A 22,925-nucleotide genomic window follows, 5' to 3' on the forward strand; every position below is an offset into this window, starting at 1 on the left:
AAGTTTTCACATTTGTGTCTTTAAAATTATGTTGTATGACATCTCCCCATCTGTGTTTTTTAAATTGTATCATCTCCCAATATCACTTTGTTGTTATGTTTCACTTTCACGTTCTGCATAATTAATAGTATATTAGTATCTTTTAACTCACGTCTCTCTGCTCAGAGGATTGTGTGGACGTTGAAAGTTAAGTGTGTGGTTACTTTGTGATTAACTCCATTAAACATCTAAAGAAACTGAGATCAAATAAGGAGAATAACTAGATTTGCAAACTTGGTCGCCATCTCATCAACCATCTGAATTCTCTGCAAAAGTAAAAAGAAAAACACTCTGCATAAGCAAAGATCAAATCAAACTAATTAAGTAAAGAGTCTCTGTAAAAGAAACATCAGATCCATCTGTCAAGAAAACTCGAATATATGCTAAAGGAATATTTCAGAGGGTTTGATGTTTGCTTTTCATATACAGAGAATATACAGTATTCTCTTTTCTATATGTTTATAGATCGTAGGGCTAGCTTCACTGTAGCTAATTTCATAAAAATCTTTATCTCTTTCTCTACCTTTTTGTTTTATTTAAACCAAAGAGACTTCTTCTTCTTCTTCATTTTTATTAATCTCTCTGTTTCTTCTCATCGCTTCACGTCATCTTTAACTTCAATCTTAAAAATCTTATCTCTTTCTCTACTTTTTTTTTATTTGAACCAAAAGAAACTTCTTCTTCACGTCATCTTCATCTACTTCATGTCGTATCCTATTCCTAATCCACTCAATTCTTCATTAGATGAAGCATTTGATAACATGTTTGATGAATTTTTTGATAACGCATTTGACAATTTTTTTGATAACGCATTTAATGACGCATTAGATGCTTATGAAAAACGTCAACAGGCAAACAATGCAAGAGAACGAATTCGAACTCGTCGAGCACATATAGAAAGAGGTCGTGAGGTAAGTTCATTATACTATCTTTTATCATTATTTTATATGTTATTTATATTTTTCTAGCATTTTAAGTTGTGTTTATAAGTTTCTACTATGTTTTTTTTTTTGCTTAATGATGTTATATATTATTCGAATGAGTTAAATTTAAATTATTGTTATTAAGATTAAGATTATTACTAATATCTACTGTATGGTTTTATAATCGTAATTAATATAACTAAATTATTGTTAGATTTAATTTAATATGTATTTAAACTATTGATGAAAATTTAACATAAAAATATTTTAAATTAATTACCATTGAATATATTAATACCATGTCGCCCTTAGTTTCTAGGCAATTGGTTTGGAGTTAAATCCTGTGGGCTGCTTTTGGACCATATTTTTAGTCGCAAATCCAAAGTTAATTAAGAAACAAACTATGGGCTGGACTACACACACTCTTTTCTATTTTTATCAAAAAAAATTCAGATAATGGATAATGCAAACAAACCGAAGTTATAATGAAATTACAGAAGTGGAAAATTATTTTTATCATTTTAAGTTATATTTATAAGTTTCTACTATGTTTTTTTTTGCTTAATGATGTTATATAAGAAAATATTATTTCTAATGAATAAAATTTAAATTATTGCTATTAAGATTAAGATTATTAATATCTACTGTATGATTTTATTATCGTAATTAATAATAAGTAAAATTTTGTAAGATTTAATTTAATATGTACTAAAATTATTGATTCCCCTACCAAAAAAAAAAAACTATTGATTAAAATTCAACATATAATATTAAAAATTAATTAACCTTGAATATGTTAATACCATGTCTCCCCTAGTTTCTAGGCAATTGTTTTGGATCTAAATCCTGTGGGCCGCTTTTGGAGTATTTTGGACCATATTTTTACTTTGCAAATCCATAATTAAACAAGAAAAAAACTATGGGCTGCAGCTGCACACAATCTTTCTATTTTTATCAAAACAAAAAAAAAAAAAAATCAGATAATGGATACTGCAAACAAACCAAAATTATAATGAAATTACAGAAGAGGAAATCTAGAGTCTGACAATGTAACAAACATTTGTTTTTTAAAAACAAGCTTTTTATCACATATATTAACAAATTCATTTTCTTCTTCTTCTTAAAAAAAAAAAAAAAAGAATTTTGTCAAAAACTTGTTTGATCACCTCAAAAAAATTGGTAAATCCTATTTGTAATTATATAAATCATCCAGATTCCAGTTGGATAGTTACAACAATTATGCAAATATATGCACCATTATGTTTTGTATAAAAGGCAAGTAGGGACACTATACAACGAGGAAAAGACTCATACACAGTCAGCTCCACGTTTTCATGCGACGCCCTCTGACAATGATCGTTCTTATCTTTCTTTACCCACAAGGAAAAATAAAATACTAGTAATTTTGATTTATTACTTATTTGTGGATAATTTTTGATAAAACTTATCATGAAATCCTAAGTAAAACACCCTAATCCGAATCTTTAGATTTCATTGACCAATAGTAATGTCATTAAAAAAAATATTGGTCAACAGTCGTTTAATCAATACTATGTGTGTGTGAGAGTTAGTTAATTATAGCACCACACATCACGAAATCAACGGTGAAAACAAATATGGGAAATGGATAAAGTGATAAAAACTACTAGTTGGAGTTGGAGAGATAATAACAAAGGACCCACGGGCCCCTACGAGAGTAACTTTCACAAGTTTCTGCATAAACTGTGTGTGTGTGTGTGTGTTGTTGTTCTTTCATTGATATCGAGAGGTCAATAAAGTGATGAGCTTTTTGTAATCTTTTCTCATTCAAAAAATCAGATAACAGAAACTGTGTTTTGAGTTTTTGTTTGGTTTCACTTTTTTTTTTGTAAACACAAGATTTTTGACATGGAAGCAATTACATCTCTTGGAATGAATCATGGGTTTTCTCCATTTTATCAGGAGAATAATAATACATCAAAAAAATCGAAACTTTATCCGGTTATGAGCCTTGATTCGAAGGAACAACAACAACAACAACCCAACATGGCTTCAACAGATTTCACCAACCATACCCTTACTACTACTGCCTTCTCTTCTTCTTCTTCCTCTGTAGCTCCTGTAAGCAAAGACATTTCTTTTTCGTTTCTCTGGTCTAAATCTTTGTGGCGTTATATAGATTTCTTAATCGGATTTGTGTTTTGAAATGGTTAGTTTGAGGTAAAGACAACATCAACAGGTACGAGTAGAGGAAGGAGATGGTGGGAAAAGTCAACGACACACAACATGTTAGAGATTCAATCTGCTAATCATCTTGTTAACTCTTTGTTAAACGCTGGTGATAGATTGGTTGTTCTTCATTTCTTCTCTCCTGGTTGCGGTGGCTGCAAATCTCTCCACCCTAAGGTATCATCAATTTACAACTAGTTTCCACTTTTTAAATTTTGGTCTCTGAGATTTTCAGTTTATTTGATATGTTTTGTTTTGGTATATGTAACAGATCTGTCAACTGGCTGAATCAAACCCAGATGTGATATTTCTCAAAGTGAATCAAGAAGAGCTTAGGACAATGTGTCATGGCCTTAACGTTCATGTGCTTCCTTTCTTTAAGTTTTATAGAGGAGCTGAGGGTAAAGTCTGTAGCTTTAGCTGCACTATTGCCACCGTAAGCATAAATCTTTATACTCAAAATGACGTTTTGAAGTTTTCATATCATTTGGCGTTTTTGCTTATGATGGATTGAAATGTGCAGATTAATAAGTTGAAGAAAGCTTTGGACAAGCACGGGAGTGAAAGATGCAGCCTCGGAACAGCAAAGGGATTGGACGAGAAGGAACTGGCGGCTTTAGCATCGGTTGGGGAACTTAAAATGAATCTAAACTCGTTCAAACAGTACCAAACTAGTAGCAGCTTCGGTTCTAAAACAGAGGAACAATATGATAAAGTGATGCTATGAAGACATGATCGACTGATCGTTTCATAAGGATTCTTGAATTGTAGATATCGTTATGATTAAATTGTTTAGGCTTTACCAATGGTAATTTCAATTAGCTCCTAAGATTGAATCAATCTGTATTGAAATCTAAATATGTCTTATTTCGACAGTTTAGTAATCTTATTAGGACTTCAAAGTTTCAATTCAATCACTTAATGTAAGGAGGAACATGCTTCTACACTGTTGATCATCTCTGGATTAAGATCTTTACTCTGTTTCAATATTAATTATAAAAGAAACCAAACAGATAAGAAAAGAGTTGACTATGTCAAAGTTTTTGGCTTTACCTCAGCATCAATGATTGTAATCATATATATGAATCAGATCTGATGATTATTTGAAATCCATCATTGGTAAAGCCTTTGCTAAAACTTTGAATCAAACTTTAAAAAAAAAAAGGTTTTTTTGAAAGTAATGAGAAATTTTTTGTGTTGAAGCATCAGAGAGATTCCCATTATAGACTATAGTCAACACAGATTATAATTTCTGATGTCCCTGTCTTGTCATCGTCACTTGCAAAAAAAACAACACAAACTTAAAAAGAAACTGATAATAACCAAACCAGTTGTTGAACTAAAAACTTGAGCTTGAAAAAAAAACTATTGGAACAAAGATCCTTCACAAAAGGTATCTCAAGAACTAAGTCAATTCAATATGAAAACAAATTAAGCTTGAAAACAAAGAAGAAGAAATTTAAGATTGTGTAGAAGAAACGGCGTTTAGAAAATCATCAGAGATAAGTTTTAGGGTTTTTGGTTGATGCTCGCTCGGACCTACTTTATAAAGAGGATTTTGAGGAGCGACCGTTATCTAGTGTATAATAAAAACATATATATGTGTTTAGGTTTTAAAATCAAATGGGGATGTAGCTCAGATGGTAGAGCGCTCGCTTAGCATGCGAGAGGTACGGGGATCGATACCCCGCATCTCCATCTTTTTTTTCTTCCTTCCTTCTCCATCTTCTTGTTTTGATTGTTGTGGGACTAATTGTTCAGCCTGAAGAGTGAGTGCAGAGTATCTCTCTTCTTTGACTCTTAGGGAGGAATCGAGGTAGAGCTAGATCGAAGAGCCTCTACGAAATGGAGACAGAGAACCAATGGTCCCATAAAGTTGAAAGATGGGATAATCAAAGCTCAATTGCATGAACTTTAACTATAATGTCAGATCCCATATATATAGGGAAAGATCCATGTATTAGTTCATGCAACAAATTTATGTGCAAGAACTTGTCTGACAATGTTTTTTTATAATAACGAGTGACAGCGACGCTATAGAACACAATACCCGCTATCGAAATGTTTCTAAAATCATTGACATCCCTCTAATCTCAATTGTTTTAACTGTATTACAATTTTCAAACAAGATTACAGTAGAGAAGAAGACGGCGACTCTAGCCTCCTCGAGACTTCTTCTGAATGAGTCAAATCTTACTTTGGCGCCTCATTCTCTGATGATCTGATCCCTTCCTCGATACGCTACAACATATGAAGAACATGGTTTACTTACTGTTTCTGTTGAGAATTTATACTTTTAAAGATTTGAATTTGCTTGACTTCTTTACCTGAAGAAGATAGTTGTGAAGCCAGTCTAATGTCTGCGGGAATGTGGTGGCGGATATATTTACAACAGTCACTCCCTGATTTTCACAAATAAGAATTGTTAGAACAGTGAAACCCTGAAAAGGAATTAATGAGTTATAAAAGGACCAAACAAACCTGTGAATTGAAGGAACAAAGGTAGTCTTCAATGGTCTTTAGGTTTGTAATTAGTCTATCTTTCTCCTGCAAAAAAAAAAAGAAAAGCCAAACATGTGTTCATACAACTTTCAAGATCATTCTAGTGATCGTTTGAAGCTTCAGGTTGTTTAATACCTTAGATGTATATTTCTCTCCAGACGTACGGGAAGAGATCCACTCCTCTAACAAAGCCTGAGAACATGAGATTAAGTAAACAAAGAATAGAGAAAGACAAAGAATAGAGAAAGAGTACTATTATAGCTCGAAATGAACAAAGCTTTGATTCACCTTATGGTCAAATTCAGACATCTTTAAAACAATAGATATGACTATTGGTTCAGGGCCAGATTTCGTCTTTCCACTTCCATCTGCAGATTTGCTTTTCTTTTCAGCATCTCTCGAACTTTCATATGCACACCCGAAACAAAATAGAACTATAACAATCATAAAGAAGCAAATGCAAGAATTTTCACAAAAAAAATTGAAAAAAAGGATAGGCTGTCGATTTTACATTGTGTAACTTTTTCTGACTGGTCAATAGCTTCTGTAGATGCCGTGGCTTCATCCTGAGAATGTGGTTTCACAGTACTATCCTCGATTTCTTTCGTGTCAGAAGAACCTGCCTCAGGATTTTTGTCCGATGTTAAATCGCTTGAAGAGTTTGTTGTTTCTGCACTGCTCTTCTCAGGATCATTTGATGGAGCTTTGTTCTCATCATTCATTAAGTATATGCTTGGATCTAAATGTCTTCCCTGTAATTACAAGTACTTGGCCAAGTTAGAAAACAAGTGTAACAACCGGAATATAATCCAAACTTATGACGCTTTCACAAAAGAGTTTACCTCAATAATAATTGGTTTCCCATCTTTCATTGCTTTCTTCAAATCACCACCAAGTCCTAAAAAACCACAAGCCATTGAGGATTGTCAAAAACACACTCACATACAAAATAAGGATAAAGAGAGTAACAATCCACAAACAAAAAATGAGAACAAAACCAAAAGAATCATACAGTTCCAACAGCAAAAGGGTACCTTTTCGAACAATTCTACATTCTCTACAGAATTCAGTTATCAACTCTTCTGATGAGCCAAATTCTCGAGTCCATACAGGAGTTGATGTCAACGGAGCACTGGATTAAACAGAAATAAACATGTTTATGCACTAATCTATAGTCACATATGTTACCGAAGAACCAGAATGTAACTAGGTGATAAGAACGTACTCAGTTGCAGTTCGAAGCAGCTCATATACCATGTCTGTCTGTGAAACAAAAGAGCACATAACGATTTTTCAAAAAAATCCACAAAACAAATGAGAATGAACAGATGAAGAAATGGTTACTGAGAAGTTACCTGTAAGACGTTAGGCAAGTTAAGTCTCTGAGCAAGTTGTGTAGCTATAGTGGACTTGCCAACACAAGCTGTTCCACAAACAAGTATAACAAGAGGCACTCTTTGATGATGAAATCTAAAACCCACACCAAAAAATATAAAGTCAAAAACAAAAAACTTTGAGAAAAGATGATGGAACAATAAAAGCGTATTACTTTGTCATCATATTGTAACGATTAATGTACTCTTCCCCATAACCACGTCGCTCCATTAGCTGCAAAAAATTGAAATCATCTATCATCATCAGAATACTTTAAAACGTTCACAAGACACTTCTAATCAAAAGATGTAAAGTATGGTGACCTTAAACAAATTGGTTTCCAAATCAGACTGAGACCTGCAAAGACAAGTTAATGTCACAAACATATGCGAAAGTATGTAAATTTAAGTCGCTAATAAGACGAATTGGGGGGCATACATACACATCAAGAAGACTGTTGTCAATAAGAAGCTTCTTGAGCTCAAGAGAAATCTTTATAGCTTCATGATTTGGGATCTGAATCAAAAAAATCAGCAAGTATTGTAACTACAGAATCATTCATTGCCAAATTCAAAACAAGGTTTTGTGGGTGTGAAGATTGAACAAACCTTAGTAACAGTTAACATTCTACAGACTAGGAAACGAGACAGAACATAGTAGTGATCTGCGTTGTCTCCAAGCCATACTTTCACCTTAAAAAGAAAAAAACAATTTGTCTCGTCAATAAGAAAGGAAAAAAAAAACAGAACTTTGAAAGAAGGAGAAGGATTCAAAACCCTAAAAATCGAACCTTGACGAAATCGTATTTAGAAGAAGCGTTACGAGGAGAAGAAGGAACAGAAGAGAATGATCTGATGTTGATTTCTCTAGGTTCGTGTTCGCCGTTGTTGTTGTTTGTTCTTGAAGAACCTGAAGATGATTCCTCTCCTCTGTCCTTCATCTTCAACTTTTCAGAAACAAGTTTTTAAGAGTCTTTTACAAATCTCGATGATATCTCTCTCTGATGATATCTGTTGATGTTTCCGACATCTGAATGAGAAAGACTTCTTTAGGAGGAGGACGACATATATTTTACTCTGTTTTCTTTTTTACTTTTTTTTTTTTGCATAAAATGATAAGCCCATATTGAAAATTAAGTCCACGTTTATTTGGCCCAGCCCATACTAATCGTCATGTCGCAAATAGGCTTGTAAACTTTAGGGTTTGGGTTTATTCTAAATTTAAACCCAAGATGTTGCTCAAGATCGATGAGTAGCGTCACTGACACATGAATCATGATGTTTTAGAGATTTATGTTAAGAAACCAACAATGAAAATATTTAGTCTATGGAGTATGGACCAGTAGCCATTCTCTAAGTAGTATGATTTATTACTATAATCTTGCCCAAAAAAAAGAAAGCCATATGGAGATTTCTTAATCAGAAGCTTAAAAAAAGTTACTCTATTTTTTTTTAATGCTATTGACCTCAGGCAACGTGTGGAAGAATCGAAGTAGCATCTGCAAAATAACAATAGTTTTTTTTTTTTCTTTTTTCTGATGATAGTAATTAATTAATCAGAGAGAAAGAGCAAAGACTAGTTAACTAAACGACTTAGGGTTTGTGCCTCCATTGGGAGAGGTAGACCAAAAAAAAAGGAGACACAAGACTTTCGAGGGTTATGATCTAGTTTACGAAATTTATTGTTCTGTTCATTTGCATCTTGTTTTTCTTGTTAAAAGCATTCCTTCGAAAATCACAGAGATCTTCTTGGTCGGCTTGTTTTGTTCTTTTCTTTTTCAGGTCTTTGAATCGAATCTTGAAAGATTTAATTCGAAAAAAGGGTTTTCTTGGGGTTTCTTGATTTTTCAACTTTTGTGTTAGAGCACTGATATAGTCTTTCGATCTCCCTCCTATTATCAAGAAACCATTTCTGTGTGGTTTGGATTTGGATCCAAGTGAGTTTCTTTCTTAAAGAAAACTGATTTATTTACACACTGTTTTCAAAAACTGATCGGTTTTAGGGTTTCTTTCATATACGGATTTGCTAATCTTGCCAGGGAAGATGGTGAGAAAGAAGATCGAGATCAAAAGAATCGAGAACATCACGAGCAAACAAGTCACGTTCTCCAAGCGTAAGAAAGGTCTATTGAAGAAAGCTCGCGAACTTTCAGTTCTATGCGATGCTCAAGTCGCCGCCATTGTCTTTTCTCAGAAAGGAAAATTATATGATTTCGCTAGCTCCAAGTAAGCAATCTATTATCATTTTTGAGATTTTTGATCCAGTTAATTAGTACTTTAGTAATGTTTTTGGTATATCTTCTGTTTGCCCAAAAAAGAAAAAGGTTTTAGTATTCTCTACTCAGTAGTAATATCGTACTAGAGATATATATGGTTTCAACGGTTGAATTTATTTTTTCCCAAAATATGCCTTTTTCAAGGTTTTGTTTTTGTTTTGTTATTGGTTATGTAGAGTTTTTCTCTAGTACCATGAAGTGTTTATTTAATGGATTAAAACATATCAAAATTAATTTTACAAATATTAATTTATGTTACCTTAATTGAGTTCTTCTTCAAGCACGAGCAAATGATTTAGGGTTTTCCAGAAAAAGCGTTTTTGAACTTTGAACCTAGTATGCCTTGGAACTCATGCTGAAACCACTTGACACGTTTATAATAATTAAAAATCTCAGTGTTCATGCCATACTTTTAAGAGTAAATTGAATCGTTTTAAGATTAGGAAGCTACAACATGATATATGTATGAGACTATATCGTGATGCTTTTTTCACAGGGTCTCAAACAATATCCCTAGATATAGCTTACACGATTCTTATACAGTATACTGTATGTGCTGATCTTTTATAGGTAAGTACGTTTCTTCTACTAATAAATCCAAATTAGTCCAAAATCTCATATTGTCATGTGATGCCACACAGTGACCAAGTGTGAAACCAATCATAATCAAACCTTAACATTTTGTGAAATTATGCATGTATTAGAGTCTCTTGGTTAACTTTACTGATGATCTTCTTACTCTTTGCTATCAAATTTCGAATAACTACATTTGCGTGAGTTCAGATGACCAACCCAAAGTTTTGTAGTAAAATTGTTCGTTTCTTTAATAAACTCGAGAGGTTACTAATTAATGGATTTGACCATCTAAATAAATTTAAAAATTCGGGTGGTTATCTTTGTACATAATGTAATGCTTTTTCTTTTGAGTTTGTGACGCACACCGCCCTAGCCGGTAGGTCGTACATGTATGTAAGTGTCATTGGTTGGTGGTTGCTATATATAATTAAGAAACCAAGTCACAGAAATTAAAAGATATACACTTTGACATATGTTTAGCAATCTCTTCCCCTTGTCGAAACCATATTGATAACTTAAGAAAATGAACATGATATCTGAGATAGGCTAAGCGTGAACGTGTTTTAAATTTTTAACTAAACTTACATTTGAATATAATTATCCCAAAATACATAAATTTGCATATCCGTGAATATTCTTGTTGATATATCATGTTAACACATTTTAATCATATATATATATATATATATATATTCTAATAAATAAAAATGAATTTAGCATGCAGAAGATGATGGAAAGATGTGAGATATACAGAAGGGAGGATTTTTCGGCAGAGAGATTCCAAAGAGAGCAATATGTGCAAGATCTCAAGAACGAAATCACAGTAATGGTGAAAAGGATTGACCTTCTTCAACTTCATTGCCGGTTATTATCTAATCTTTTTATATCTACTGCATATATACGTTTTTTATATGCAATATGATTACATGCATATACACTCTTGAACGAGATAATATCTTAGGAAGCTGATGGGGCAAGATTTGGATTCGTGTTCGGTGGGTGAGCTCAAAGAGATAACAATCCAGCTCGAGAAAAGCCTTACTGTTGTCAGGTCAAGAAAGGTAAAAATTAACAAATACATGTAAATGATAATTAAATAAGTAATATATAACAATTACAAGTATGCCGTCATAATGTGTTTAACAATAATATGTCTTATTTTATACGTTATGTGAGACTTTTCACGTTTCAATCTAAATGATCAGCTATATATATGGAACTAGCGCATCGCAATGTTTCTTTGTGTGCCTGTAATTCATTCCATATTTACGATTTTGGCAGGCCAAGATAAATGAAGATGAGGTAGAGAAACTAAAAGAAGAGGTATACTTAAACTAGCTAGTTTAATCGCTTTTTGTAATATGGATATATTTTTAATTCTCCTTGTGACTTTTTCTTCATTAGATTGAAGGAGAGAGAGAGCTCTTGGACGAGAGACCTAGGATGCACCTGCACGAAATGGTACACAACTACGTTGTAATACAATCGAATTAGGACAAATACATTTTATTCATTAATGCATATACACTTTTAAACATGGACTTTACATGTGTTGACAAAAAAAAACTTACCACATATTACAAATCATAAGGCTGCATATAAGCTTGATCATTTGCTTCTATATCTAATTGCTACAATTATCGATATATATATATATATTATACGTATAGTGAATGTTAATTTCACTAACAAAAACCATCAATTGGCATATTCGTCCCTTTTGTTTTATCTCTGATGAGTTACTTTTATCTTCCATGAATTAATATAGGAAGATAACATGTTTTATGATTTCAGTTTGAAGAAAAACCCTTGTGGATGCAGTCAAGGAGCCTAGTGAGTGAGAATAGTGCAGCAGCTTCTTGTGTTTGTGTAAACATGAACACATCGGATGTCGAAACTGATTTGTTCATCGGATTGCCGCAAAGCCGAATGTTATGATTTCTTCGTTTTTTAACCATCCGACTCTTCATACTATCCAAGTATATATAAATATTTATATGTAGAATAAACCAAGAATAAATTACTGTTTAAGAATTCTCTACTAAATGTAGAGCTGATCATTATTATTTTTCTAGTTTGTGATGTAAACAACATGGTTTTATATTGTTAAATAAAGTGTTTTTACTTTTTAGATATTTGATGTTTCTAGATTAAAAAAAACTGAACCCAAATAGCGAAACTCGTCAAACATTCACGTTACTTTTTATTAACTTATGTATTTTCACTAGGAAAATATTTTACTCAGCAGTACCAACGCTCTCTATGCTTATTCAATTGATTAAAATTCTGTCTCACTTTGTCGATCAGAAAAATGATGATAATTATAACCCGATGTAAATTAGATTATATTACAAAAGTTTGACAGTAAATAATTGTCATAAAAACGAAAAAATAAAGGGTCTCACTCGTCACCTGCAAAAACAATCAATACAGCTCTTCTCAAACTTCCGTCAGCTCGTTATCCTCGAGAAAACAAATGTGAAGTGAAGAAATAAGTGTTGTTAGTATTGATTCAAAGCCCAGGATTCCCTGACGAGTCAGAGAAAGAAACACACAAGTGAGAACTGGCAAAAAAAATGCACACAAAATATCATATGCTTAAGTGAGTGATGCAAGCATACTGTGTATACCTTTATGGAGCTATACAAAGAGAGGTTATTTTGTTTTCAAGAACGTGGAGCAGCCATTTGCTGCTTCTTTATCCTCTCGTGCGCCTTCACCATGCTGTAAGAGAGAGAGAAAGAAAGAGTTTCATCCAAGTATTCACTTCACAAACAGAGAGTTGCATAGTATTGAAATTGATCTGCTACCTGATATCATGAGGGGTGATGAACATCCACTGCGATCCTTGTCCAATTGCAAAATCCACCAGTGCGTCCAAGCTGATTTTTCGACTCACTGCATCCTAGATTTTTTTAAAATCGGAAAGTTAAAAATGTTGTCTCATCCCAATGTTATGCTTCTACAGAGCGGATTCTTAGAAGGACATAATACCATAAACACATCAAACTCATCCATTGCTCGAAATGGGGCTTCCGTCATCTCGTGAAGCGCTAGTGCAAAACATAAAGTCGAGAAAGAACGTTCTCCGCCTAAGATAATGAGAAGAGCGTTAGACTTTACCAATGGCTTACATAGAGAATTTCATAGATGGGAATAAGTTATATGTTGGATATTTTAGAGTGAGGAAGGATACAGCACCTGAAAGACCTTTAGTATCTCGAACCGCATTGCTTGTTGCGTCTTGAGGCATCTTAACCTGTCGAGAAAAAAAGCCATCACATACTGATATGGGCACTTAAATTGCAAAAACCATAGCATGGTAGTGTCAATTACCTCTATGGATAAAGTTTTATCCTCATAACTGACTTTGATTTGTCCACTGATACCTTTCTTTCCCAAGTGAGCATTGAATCTGCTTTCAATAATAACATCAAAAAAAGCTCCATATGGAAATCATAACTAATCTCATGAGACAACCAACTACAGATTTATCTATGTAGTTGGCAATGGGAAAGCAACTCTTACTGCCATGTTAACTGGCGCCGAAGAAGAGATGCATTTCTTTGAAACTTGCCCCACCGCGAATCTAGAGCATTTTTGCAGGCCTGATCAAACAGTAACGAATACATTAAATGATGCAGCTATAACAACACATACACCTTTAACATAATACATATCTGCAAACTCAACCATGAGTTTTTCTCGATGGTCTTGATAGGATTTGCGCTTCTTTGCAATCTTTCGCTCTAGCTTCTCATACATCATCCTGAGGTCATCAATTGATTCAGAAAACCTGCACCCAAAAAATTGAAGCATGTAAATTACTGTCACTGGTCGATTCTGAGTGAAAGAAGAGCTGAAAAGGCAATACTAAAATACGCACTGCTGATTCTCACGGTGAAGTCTCTGATTCATTCTATTAATCTGAGCACTGAGCTGCTCAGGAGTACTCCCATCCCAGGGACCCAAAGCTTCGATCTCACTCTCAGGACAAATTTGAGATGCCTTCTGGTCACTTTCCTGAAATTTTAAAGAAATGAAACCTGAGCAATAACTTACAAGAGGATTAAAAATATATATATATATCTACAGCCAATACATATTAGTCTGGTAGCTAAGTTCAAGAGACCAGACAGAATGCCATCCCGGGTTTCAACCCAGGAGGTTTTGAAAGAGATTAATAAAAATGAATTTGCTTTTTGTCATTTTGAAAAATTCCTATATAATTGCTTTTATCTGTACCTTCCGTTTATTTTTAAGCTCCTCGTAATTGGCTTCAGCCTCCTTAATATCAGGTAGGACCTTGTTTTTCATTATGTTCTCGTAATGAATTTTCTCCTGAAACAGAACCACGCTTACAATATGCATGCAAAAGTAAAAAAAACAAAATCTTTACGTAGAGGCAAGAAGGGATACCACTTCAGCAGACTGAAGGTCTTTCTCAATCTTCTTTAGCTCATTCTCTGCTTCCTCAAAGGCATCAATTTCACCCTTGGCTGATTCTACGCACATTTCGAGAAAATGTAAGAATAGAGTCGGCCACTCAATCAAGATGATCTATTCATGTTCGATCACAAACCAAGAAAAATATACAGGTGTTTCAGAAACAGTGGTTATCACAGACATACCACGTAAGTTCTCAAATGAAGCTGTAAGTTTATTAGCCTTTAACTCAGCTTCTTCCAAACAGTTTTGAAGCTTCTCAAGCAAAGCTTCTTTCTCCTCTATCTCTTCTCGACCTTTCTGATAGATTAAAAGAAGTGCAAACAAAATTCAGGAATGATGCGAGGCAAAAACAATGACAATTAAATAGTTTCACCAACAAACTAACCATGATATCAAGTTGAAGCTCGTTAACACTTGAAGAAGGTGATGCTTCGGTCTCAGCAGCGACTGTATTCTTCAAATCTTGCATCTCGAGTTCCTTTGTCGTCAAAACGTTCTCTGCTTGGCTGCGGTGCTTCTGTATAAACAAAACAAAACAAAAACCATAAGGAAAGCGACTATATATACGGGCGAACGGAAGCTTATTAAAATCGAGTTAATTATTTCACCTAAGATATATAAAGACTGGAAACTCTAGTTTTGACATGTCTACTCGATTAATCAATGAGACATTACCTTCAGTGTGCGCATTTTCAGCTCAAGCTCCACGAGATTCTCCTCTGCCTCCCTCTTACGTCTCATACATTGATTAATCTCGTTTTGTTCTAGTGAGGCCTCTATTTCAAGATCCTTGATTTGTTCATCAAAAGAAGCACAGAGTCGCGAAGGTCTACGAGATTGAGGAGGAGGAAGAGTAGTCTGGACTGGCCCACGAAAAAACCTGAGGCAAGAGTAGCTAGAAATTAGTTTTATGATTGAGGAAGATCGTCCTATATCCCCTAGATGGTCTCAAGTCAATCCCTTTTCGCTAGAAAGTGCTAACTTATTTTACACGACTGAGAAATGGTAGATGCAAGGCTGTCAGATATCTCACGTTCTGGTCCCTTCAAGTATTTAAGGGGTTTTGAAAATGAAAAAATGTCAAACAAAAAGCTTCTATTGGCTCACTTCTCAAGTTTTTCTTATAATGGAAAACTGATGTTGGAAAAATCCAGAGCCAGTACACAGAAAGAGGGGTGTATGTCAGAACTCAAAAATCTATTTCAAGAGGAAAGGATGATCTCCGGCCAAGCAAAGAAATTGTTTTTTGTTTGCAAGTGAAGATATAGCATCTAACAATTTACTTACATTCGGTATCCATCTAAAGTGTATACATCCTTCAGATTTGAGAGCCTTCTCCCAAAGGCAACTGCCTTTCCCACCTCATAATTCTCTGCAAGCACTTGCCTCTCAACACCACTCTGAAATATCCAGGAAATAGTACTACGATGTGAATACCGTAATATCAGGCTGTAAGAATAAAGAAATTTAGTAAGTGGAGGGAAAATTTGAAAGTACGAACCACATCCACCAAAACATTAATGACGGTTGGGTTATCAGAGTGTATGACAGAGAGAATGGTTGGGTGTTCGGTCTGAGGAATCATGTGCCTTGGTATATTTAGCCTGCATAAATATAAAGATAGCAAATATTTGAGTCACAATGTTGCCCCTTCATCAGTGTAGAAGGTTAAACAAAAATATATAAATGCTTAATTAGACTTTGAACCTTGGTCTCGAAAAGTCATAGATGATAATCCTAAGGTTTCTGTAATTGGCTTCATTCGCACAGCCTCTTAGAATGAGCGAATCTTTATGATCAGTCACAATGAAGGCATTTAATAGGTTCCCAAGAGATTGTTCAACTGTAGATGCCCATTTATTGCCATCGACCAAAGTCTGCAGAACATGATCCACCATTAGAAGAGATTTTATAACCCACAAAATATTCATATTAAAATATTATTACAATAACAGTTGAACATGTCAGTTTCTTCTTGAACCATGCATTCAATATGAGGCAACATGTGAACTAATTTGTTTGAAGCACAAATTTCCAAATGCAACAAGCAGAAACTCACCACATGAGAGCCAATAGGACCAATTGGTGGTTTACTGAATCGACGATGGTGTCTCTCAATAGCTTGCAGAAGATTAATGACTCTATCCCCTCCAAATGCAGTAACCTAGTGAGCATGCATGTATTTGTATGCCTATTAGATATTAATAAAAGAGGCTTAATTATATCCAATTGAAACACTACATATTGTGATGAAATTTAGGATGCACCTTGTTTGTTTGATGTTTCTTCATATCATTAATGTTAGAGGTTACATTTCTTTGCCTCTTTTGATGGTTTTTAATCTAGAAGTCAAAAAGGCCAAAGAAATAAACAAGGTGTTAATTATAATTCTAGACAACCTGCATATGAAACTGATAAAATTCTAAGAACAGTAAAGTGGTACCATATCCTCGATGAGTTCCACCTCTTTCCTCCCATCTAACGCTTTTTCCAAAAAGCAGTTCTCTTCATCTTTCAATCTAAAGTATCAAATATTTTAAAAATGTTTGAAGACGAGAGAGAAGACTACAGACACGAAGGCTAAGCAGACAAAAAAGGAAACACAAAATTTAAGATCATAACCTGGAAAGCAATGTTTCAACTTTCTCAACCTCCTGCTCCAAATATTTTAGTTTCTCCTCGATTTCAGATTGCTCAGCCTGCATCACTATCAACCTGTGAGAAATATGCACAGATATATCTGTACATAAATATATGTACCGTCACAATATCTTGCTCGTTATGCCAAGACACTGAGTACAATAGAAAACTGACATAGTTTTTTTTATAGATAATTTAAGTGACTAGTATTTAGGACCTGTGTGCTTCTCATCGTCTGTTCATTGATATCTACAGCCTGCCGTTCAAGCCTCCTAACACGATCCTTAATCTTTTGAACATGATTACATTTATGTTGGAAGTCTTCTTGTAGAGTTATCTTTTCCCGTACTGCCTAAAATAAAAACAAAAAAGATATATCAAAAACTCGCATATAATATGTGGACAATACTTTTACCGAAATCTAAGCTAAGAATAATGATGCAGCGCATTTGATGAATTCAGTATTTTTCATTTGCCTCTTTTTTTTAACGAACATTGAACAAAAAAAATATACTAGGTCCCTCTTAATACAAAGTTTACAAACCGTCTTGGCTGATTGGTGAAAACTCTCTATCTCCCTCTTCATTGCAGTTGATTCATCCATCAGACATGCAACTTGAGCTTTCTTCTTTGTCAAGCGATCCCTTAACGATTCCACTTTACCCTACAAAAATGGTCCATTATGACCAAACATTCGGAGTTAAAAACATGATAAGCAATTTTCCCTCTAAAAGAATATTTAATAGCATCCAAATTTCAGATGATGGAAAGTATATATTGCTTACCAGTTCCCAATCTATTTTAGCTTGGCAAGTCGGTATACGTTCTTTAAGCTTCACAATCTTCTCGATCTGCTCCTGGAGCTGCCTATCCACATCATATACCCATGACCAAGCCAGTTTCTTCTTCAACTGCTGCAACTTTTGAGCTATTTCTTCGACTTGTTCCATATTCTTTATCTTTCCACGCAACTCACTGATCTCCTTTTCTATAGGTTTAATTGTGTTCTCCAATTCATCAACTATAGCAGTTGCAGTATTCAAGTGTTCGTAGATACTTTGGAGAAGATCATTGACTTGCTGAAGAAGGGTTGCCTTAAAAAAGAACTAAAGAGCGAAGATTGTTCAGCCAAAACTAACAACACATGGTTGACTTTAATAAATGCCAATTCACATGACATACCTTAAATTTATCTTTGTCATTCCCAGAATGTAAGAACTCCCTGCTCTTGTCTTGACTCATTACCACGCACGGGTTTTCAACATCAATCTACTCATGTAAAATATAATAAGAACACAGCAACGAATATGCCAAATTATTCCTGATATCACTTTAAACACTTTCTTTAAAATTGAATGAATGACTAAAACTCACATTAAAATGTTCAACAAGTTCTCGTAGCTCATCTCTTCGGTTACTTACTTTCCTTCCTGCAGAATACAGATCGCCAAAAAAATAAGTAAAACAGGAAAACCAGAGAGTCATCACAACAAGCAGTAGGGGGCTATGAGACAAATTGTAAGTCAAAACCACAAAATTTATAAAGAGAGTAGAGTACAGAGAACTAACCAAGAAAATCTTTGAGAACGGTAGAAGTAGTAGCCTCGGTTATCCTGCGTTCGATAATTATAACACCACCATAAGTTTCAGGCTTAAACGCATCCTCTCCTTGGTTTTTCATTTCTACATGGACAACAGCATAACTGCAAAAGAAAAAAACCCAACGAGATTGAAAGCTTCAGTTCGTCATTTCCTAGTCATGACAGAAAGAAACAATCTAAAAAAAACCTGAGAAAAACGAATCAGCGCCATCACACAGCACAATTATACAAACCTGCATCCAGTTTTAATGAAATCCTTCAACGTAGCAGCACGCTGTGTCCCTTTCGCTCGACATCCAAATGCAACACATAGAGCAGTCAATATCGCACTCTTACCACCTGACAAATTTTTAAAAACCAAAAAACAAGAAATTAGCTATTTTTATCAACAATTCACAAAAGATCGATCAGAGAGTGATTAAAACCCTAACACATACTCTAATTGTCGTTTCACATTCCATTGAAGCTAACAACTTTTCTAAAACTTTCAACCGAAACTAAGATTCTTAATCATGAATAAACCAATTCTACATAAATAAATCAAAGCTGAACTGTTAAGCACAGTGAATCAAAATTAAGAAATAAAAATTTTCAAAATCCGGCGAAACCCAGTTCTCAATTAGGTATTCGTGATTAAATTGAATCAATTTGGAGAAACTTACTTCCGTTTTGGCCGGTGATGAAATTGACCCACTCGCCAAACTCAATCTGGAGATTATCATGGCACATGAAATTCTCAACTTTGATTCTAAGAATCGTACCAGACCCAGAACGTTGTTGGATGAAGGAATCACTGGATCGAGTTCGAGACCCAGATTTCGCCATGGCTTTAATCGCGTTATCTAGGGTTTTTTTTTTTTTTTTTTGTCTCTCTCTCTCTCACTCGGCTGGGCTGGTTACATAAATAAATTAGAAAAGAACAAGTTCCATTGATGGGGTGGGACTGCTTAGAGCGGGAAAGAGAGAGAACCCTATTGTACGTCGCGTGTATGCTAACTTCGGCCGTTTTGACCGTACGATCTTCTAGAGATCCTACGACGAATATATATGGGCCTTTGAACTACCTGTTATATGGGCCTTTAGCCACATTCTTCCCCAGCCCAAGAATCCCCTTTTCTTTATGAAAACCTTATAATATTAAAATAAAATCTATGATATACAAACAATGCTAACTAAGATTACAACTTTACATAGATAGAGAATTAGAGATGATCACAATATAATTAGTTAAATAGGCATTAATATCAAGTTGTTGAATAATTGATGATAATTTTGTATTAGTTGTATGTATCACAAAACTGTCTCTAAATAACATCTTCATTTCATCATCAGTAAGTTTTTGTTAATCATTACAGGAAAAATCTTGGTTTCCTTTTTTTTTTTGGTACCACTAGAAATTTTCTATTTTATGTGGAATAACCCTAATTTGGAGGGTTATCGCAAAAAGAACCCTTCAAATATCATTTTATTGAAAATTACCAAATAACTTACAAAAAAAATGCAAATGAAGTCTACAAAGTCTAATTTAATACACTATAACCTTTCGTTGCAACTTTTAATTTTTAAAAAAAATATTATGATAATACATAAAATTGAATCCCTCGCGCCATGAGAAACTTAAATCTACTATTTGAATTCAAAAGCAGTAATATATGCAATTGTACAAGATCTTACAAAAAATAAACATAAGGATTATATTACACAATATATTCGACTTTATAGGGTTTTATATGTACTAGATGAGTACCCGCACTACATGCGGGTTTGTTTATATCTATATATATATATATATATTTATTGTAATATCTTCTTTGCTTCTTATATTTTCACATTTGAAATATTAAAATTATATATTAACAAATAAAACTAAGATTTTTTTTTGCGAGGAAGCAAAGAATACTAAATTTTGTTTAAAGCTAAGTCTTATTCTAAAGTGATTTTGTAGACGAAAACAATTAGCATATTTTTTTTAGGAAGTAAAATAATCATACCATTTGCACATTTGATTGGTAGATAAAAATATTTAAACATCATACAATTCTTGTCTAAAACTTAGGTATTTAGATATATTTGTATTTAAGCTTCTCAACTAAATACCATTGGAGTCTCAAATTTTCTTTTATCAAAAAGTTTTTCATGCAACTTGGTTAACTCTTTAATGATTATAGTTAAGATAGACAACTTTCTTTCTTGCTAACTATTCAATTTCTTGAATATAACTCTAAAAATTAATTTTTAATAAGAATTTCATTTAATTTCCTTCTTTTTTTCTCTCTCTATTTTCTTCAACCAATATTCTATCACTGATTTAACTATTTTTCATTCGATAGTAAATAAAACTCTGATATTTTTCATATATAAAAATTTATTTCTCTAAAGACACACTTTCATGAATTTCTCTATAATATTAGCTAAATTCCCAGTCACTGCTGCAACTCTTCAAATTGTTGAGAAACTTCTAACTTCTAAATCATATGTTCATATCTTCATGGTTTACCCTATGAGGACGAAGCGAATCTTTGTTTTTACTCTCGATACATTTTTATTTTTTAGTGATGCATCTACTTACTTAAAGAATACATCAATATGTTCTAAGCCTCTCTAGATTTTTTATATAAATATTGAAACTGTTTGTGATATAAAAAAGAATAAAAGATATGGAAAATGTTTCATATTCCTCTCTCCATTGCTGACGTGTCATTCATATGGAGAGAGTTGACCATCTTTTATAGTATAGATTTATGTAAATTGAGGGTACACTTGCAAAATAAAATCCTTTGGAGGGTTTTTTCCTTACAAATAAAAATTCATTATATTAATAAGAAAATAAAGATTAGCTCGTAAATGATTGTTGACCAAAACAAAACAAAAATGCTTCTAAGTAAATGTTGGAACATATTACACCAAACACTTATGTTAAGTGGTTTACTCCTTTTGAATAGATTATGTGTGCTTACTCATGTTCATCACTCTTGCCTCTCTATATATATGGGTATCTCATTCTCACAAAATCACATAGTAACAAATACAAACAAAAAGCTTCTCGCATAAAAAAACAATCAAAATCTTTGCCTCCACCCCTAGTTTTCTTTGTCTTTTTTTTTTGTGTTTTTCATCGCAATGATGAATTCACTTCTCAACCAAAAAAGAACCTGTCAAGTATGCAAGAAATCATTTTCAAACGGGAAAGCTCTAGGTGGTCACATGAAATCTCATCGAAAACTTTCTCCCGAATCATCAACTAGCTCGATCACTTCATCACTACGATCGCGCATCAACCTTGGAGCAAACTTCAGAACTCATGAAACAGTTATGATGAGATCTGTCCACACCAATGAAGTTGTTGGTGGTCAGACACCAGATCTAAACCAAGAAGGTGAACAACAAGTAACTACTCTCAAGAAAAAGCTCGTCCTCGAATTAGATAAAGAAAATTCTACAGAGTCTCCAGCTTTATGTCTTTTACAAATGAAAGACATGTGGTCAAAAAGTTATCAGACTCCGAAGTCGAATGATAGTTTGATATCAACTAGAGAAGGAAAAGATATTGAAAAGTATATTGAAATAGATTCTGAAGAAGATAAAGAAGATAGTGATGACGAGTACGTCGTTGAAGATGAAGATAATGAAGATGGAGATGCACTTAAGTTTCTTACTTCAGATGTGGGATACCTAACAGCAGACAGCGATGAAAATGATGACAATTATGGTGATGAAAACGCATATTACGGTGCAAAAGAAAGAAAAGGTAAAAAACAAAGTAAATATATGTGTGATATATGCGGAAAAATTTTACGTTCGTATCAGGCATTGGGAGGTCATCGAACGAGTCACAGTAACAAAAAATTGAAGATCTCTGACCAAGATGTGCCAGCGGTTCGACGACATTATGAGTGTGAAATCTGTAAAAGAGTGTTTGAATCTGGTCAAGCACTTGGTGGTCACAAAAAGATTCATTATATGTTCCTCCAACCATTTAACTTCTCGACTTCTGCCAAGTGATCATAGAATCTGTGAGGCGTTTGTTCTTTTGGGAAAACAAAATAATAAAACATGTTCTTCTTTTTTTGTTTCTTTTTTGTGTTTTGAACTAAATAAAACATGCTCTCTATTTTTTTTATTGGTCTATTTTGCTTTCAAAATTGTTTAAAATAGTAAAATACAATAATTTAATTTGAGATATAATATATATATATATATAATCTTTAAATGCAAAAAAACATCAAAAACTAGGTTTGTATAGAAGATTTATGACCATGATATGCAAACTTAATTTGTACAAACTGCATCGTTGTGTCACTTTCAGATTTAAACTCATGACAAGCAAATTCTCCTAGA

General features: G+C 33.6%; 5 protein-coding genes, 1 long non-coding RNA gene, 2 other non-coding genes and 1 pseudogene across 17 annotated transcripts; 4 read left to right on the forward strand and 5 right to left on the reverse strand.

The window, feature by feature from the left end:
- Nucleotides 1–264: 264 nt before the first annotated feature.
- LOC147949298 (uncharacterized) lies at nucleotides 265–694 on the reverse strand. Its single transcript, XR_015571372.1, has 2 exons — nucleotides 563–694; nucleotides 265–305 (listed from the first exon to the last, which is right to left on the reverse strand). It is a non-coding gene; the product is annotated as an uncharacterized LOC147949298 (long non-coding RNA).
- LOC104738823 (thioredoxin-like 1-2, chloroplastic) lies at nucleotides 583–4,126 on the forward strand. Of its 2 annotated transcripts, XM_010459036.3 has the most exons (5): nucleotides 583–950; nucleotides 2,904–3,062; nucleotides 3,156–3,347; nucleotides 3,442–3,606; nucleotides 3,694–4,126. In XM_010459036.3, the coding sequence occupies exons 1-5, from the start codon at nucleotides 744–746 to the stop codon at nucleotides 3,895–3,897; spliced, it is 927 nt and encodes a 308-aa protein (XP_010457338.3). In that variant the 5' UTR covers nucleotides 583–743; the 3' UTR covers nucleotides 3,898–4,126. The 2 variants fall into 2 exon arrangements, with proteins under 2 accessions (XP_010457338.3, XP_010457345.1); XM_010459043.3 differs by lacking the exon at nucleotides 583–950 and having other exon boundaries at nucleotides 2,449–3,062.
- Nucleotides 4,127–4,220: 94 nt separating this feature from the next.
- LOC147949299 (small nucleolar RNA snoR124) lies at nucleotides 4,221–4,292 on the reverse strand. The gene has a single exon (XR_015586459.1). It is a non-coding gene; the product is annotated as a small nucleolar RNA snoR124 (small nucleolar RNA).
- Nucleotides 4,293–4,369: 77 nt separating this feature from the next.
- LOC147949300 (small nucleolar RNA R44/J54/Z268 family) lies at nucleotides 4,370–4,456 on the reverse strand (annotated as a pseudogene).
- A 339-nt stretch (nucleotides 4,457–4,795) lies between these two features.
- On the forward strand, nucleotides 4,796–4,868 carry TRNAA-AGC (transfer RNA alanine (anticodon AGC)). Its single transcript has one exon. It is a non-coding gene; the product is annotated as a tRNA-Ala (tRNA).
- Nucleotides 4,869–5,054: 186 nt separating this feature from the next.
- Nucleotides 5,055–8,102, reverse strand: LOC104738840 (uncharacterized). 7 transcript variants are annotated; one of them, XR_015584394.1, is made up of 15 exons: nucleotides 7,837–8,102; nucleotides 7,655–7,738; nucleotides 7,489–7,562; nucleotides 7,370–7,403; nucleotides 7,222–7,280; nucleotides 7,028–7,142; nucleotides 6,898–6,935; nucleotides 6,707–6,804; nucleotides 6,515–6,570; nucleotides 6,184–6,424; nucleotides 5,961–6,075; nucleotides 5,808–5,864; nucleotides 5,652–5,717; nucleotides 5,498–5,572; nucleotides 5,055–5,411 (listed from the first exon to the last, which is right to left on the reverse strand). XR_015584394.1 is itself a non-coding variant. In XM_010459062.2 (15 exons), the coding sequence occupies exons 1-15, from the start codon at nucleotides 7,984–7,986 to the stop codon at nucleotides 5,364–5,366; spliced, it is 1,275 nt and encodes a 424-aa protein (XP_010457364.1). In that variant the 5' UTR covers nucleotides 7,987–8,102; the 3' UTR covers nucleotides 5,055–5,363. The 7 variants fall into 7 exon arrangements, 4 of the variants coding, with proteins under 4 accessions (XP_010457364.1, XP_087347428.1, XP_087347436.1 ...); XR_015584397.1 differs by having other exon boundaries at nucleotides 7,485–7,562; nucleotides 7,837–8,081; XM_010459062.2 differs by having other exon boundaries at nucleotides 5,961–6,040.
- Nucleotides 8,103–9,089: 987 nt separating this feature from the next.
- Nucleotides 9,090–11,835, forward strand: LOC104756822 (MADS-box protein AGL71-like). Its single transcript, XM_087470782.1, has 6 exons — nucleotides 9,090–9,271; nucleotides 10,615–10,761; nucleotides 10,859–10,958; nucleotides 11,179–11,220; nucleotides 11,302–11,358; nucleotides 11,692–11,835. The coding sequence occupies exons 1-6, from the start codon at nucleotides 9,090–9,092 to the stop codon at nucleotides 11,833–11,835; spliced, it is 672 nt and encodes a 223-aa protein (XP_087326908.1).
- Nucleotides 11,836–12,192: 357 nt separating this feature from the next.
- On the reverse strand, nucleotides 12,193–19,604 carry LOC104738854 (structural maintenance of chromosomes protein 6B). Of its 3 annotated transcripts, none has more exons than XM_087472737.1 (29): nucleotides 19,250–19,604; nucleotides 18,821–18,926; nucleotides 18,556–18,689; nucleotides 18,361–18,416; nucleotides 18,169–18,255; nucleotides 17,772–18,092; nucleotides 17,531–17,650; nucleotides 17,204–17,334; nucleotides 16,969–17,045; nucleotides 16,790–16,865; nucleotides 16,614–16,688; nucleotides 16,406–16,510; nucleotides 16,054–16,223; nucleotides 15,848–15,950; nucleotides 15,634–15,746; nucleotides 15,022–15,226; nucleotides 14,732–14,863; nucleotides 14,529–14,643; nucleotides 14,317–14,402; nucleotides 14,143–14,238; nucleotides 13,784–13,920; nucleotides 13,591–13,693; nucleotides 13,426–13,505; nucleotides 13,234–13,312; nucleotides 13,099–13,156; nucleotides 12,892–12,989; nucleotides 12,708–12,802; nucleotides 12,528–12,621; nucleotides 12,193–12,426 (listed from the first exon to the last, which is right to left on the reverse strand). In XM_087472737.1, exons 8-28 carry the CDS (start codon nucleotides 17,216–17,218, stop codon nucleotides 12,564–12,566), a joined length of 2,076 nt encoding a protein of 691 aa, XP_087328863.1. In that variant the 5' UTR covers nucleotides 17,219–17,334; nucleotides 17,531–17,650; nucleotides 17,772–18,092; nucleotides 18,169–18,255; nucleotides 18,361–18,416; nucleotides 18,556–18,689; nucleotides 18,821–18,926; nucleotides 19,250–19,604; the 3' UTR covers nucleotides 12,193–12,426; nucleotides 12,528–12,563. The 3 variants fall into 3 exon arrangements, 2 of the variants coding, with proteins under 2 accessions (XP_087328863.1, XP_087328859.1); XM_087472733.1 differs by having other exon boundaries at nucleotides 17,204–17,338; XR_015571373.1 differs by lacking the exons at nucleotides 12,193–12,426; nucleotides 12,528–12,621; nucleotides 12,708–12,802; ... (4 more) ...; nucleotides 13,591–13,693; nucleotides 13,784–13,920 and having other exon boundaries at nucleotides 14,219–14,402; nucleotides 15,022–15,223; nucleotides 15,632–15,746; nucleotides 17,204–17,338; nucleotides 19,250–19,602.
- A 2,023-nt stretch (nucleotides 19,605–21,627) lies between these two features.
- Nucleotides 21,628–22,699, forward strand: LOC104756833 (zinc finger protein ZAT1-like). Its single transcript, XM_010479484.3, has one exon. The coding sequence runs from the start codon at nucleotides 21,708–21,710 to the stop codon at nucleotides 22,587–22,589; it is 882 nt and encodes a 293-aa protein (XP_010477786.2). The 5' UTR covers nucleotides 21,628–21,707; the 3' UTR covers nucleotides 22,590–22,699.
- Nucleotides 22,700–22,925: the final 226 nt, after the last annotated feature.

This window comes from Camelina sativa, chromosome 2, assembly GCF_030686135.1.
Source record: "Camelina sativa cultivar CO46 ecotype springtype chromosome 2, ASM3068613v1".
In the NCBI taxonomy this organism is placed as follows: domain Eukaryota; kingdom Viridiplantae; phylum Streptophyta; class Magnoliopsida; order Brassicales; family Brassicaceae; genus Camelina; species Camelina sativa.

Bases quoted from the DNA above. Each gene is read 5' to 3' on its own strand.
- LOC104738823 (XM_010459036.3), top strand. From the start codon at position 744: ATGTCGTATCCTATTCCTAATCCACTCAATTCTTCATTAGATGAAGCA. The intron at 3,063-3,155 runs GTAAGCAAAGAC...TGAAATGGTTAG, and splicing joins CTTCTTCCTCTGTAGCTCCT to TTTGAGGTAAAGACAACATC. The intron at 3,348-3,441 runs GTATCATCAATT...TATATGTAACAG, and splicing joins GCAAATCTCTCCACCCTAAG to ATCTGTCAACTGGCTGAATC.
- LOC104738840 (XM_087491302.1), bottom strand. From the start codon at position 7,986: ATGAAGGACAGAGGAGAGGAATCATCTTCAGGTTCTTCAAGAACAAAC. The intron at 6,107-6,183 runs GTAAAATCGACA...TGATTGTTATAG, and splicing joins GTCAGAAAAAGTTACACAAT to TTCTATTTTGTTTCGGGTGT. The intron at 5,865-5,960 runs GTGAATCAAAGC...TCATGTTCTCAG, and splicing joins TGTCTGAATTTGACCATAAG to GCTTTGTTAGAGGAGTGGAT.
- LOC104756822 (XM_087470782.1), top strand. From the start codon at position 9,090: ATGGTGAGAAAGAAGATCGAGATCAAAAGAATCGAGAACATCACGAGC. The intron at 9,272-10,614 runs GTAAGCAATCTA...AAATGAATTTAG, and splicing joins TATGATTTCGCTAGCTCCAA to CATGCAGAAGATGATGGAAA. The intron at 10,959-11,178 runs GTAAAAATTAAC...CGATTTTGGCAG, and splicing joins CTGTTGTCAGGTCAAGAAAG to GCCAAGATAAATGAAGATGA.
- LOC104738854 (XM_087472733.1), bottom strand. From the start codon at position 19,412: ATGGCGAAATCTGGGTCTCGAACTCGATCCAGTGATTCCTTCATCCAA. The intron at 17,339-17,530 runs GTTTGTAAACTT...TTTTTATTTTAG, and splicing joins TTCACCAATCAGCCAAGACG to GCAGTACGGGAAAAGATAAC. The intron at 14,403-14,528 runs GTATGTCTGTGA...AAATGTGCGTAG, and splicing joins TTCATTTGAGAACTTACGTG to AATCAGCCAAGGGTGAAATT.
- LOC104756833 (XM_010479484.3), top strand. From the start codon at position 21,708: ATGATGAATTCACTTCTCAACCAAAAAAGAACCTGTCAAGTATGCAAG.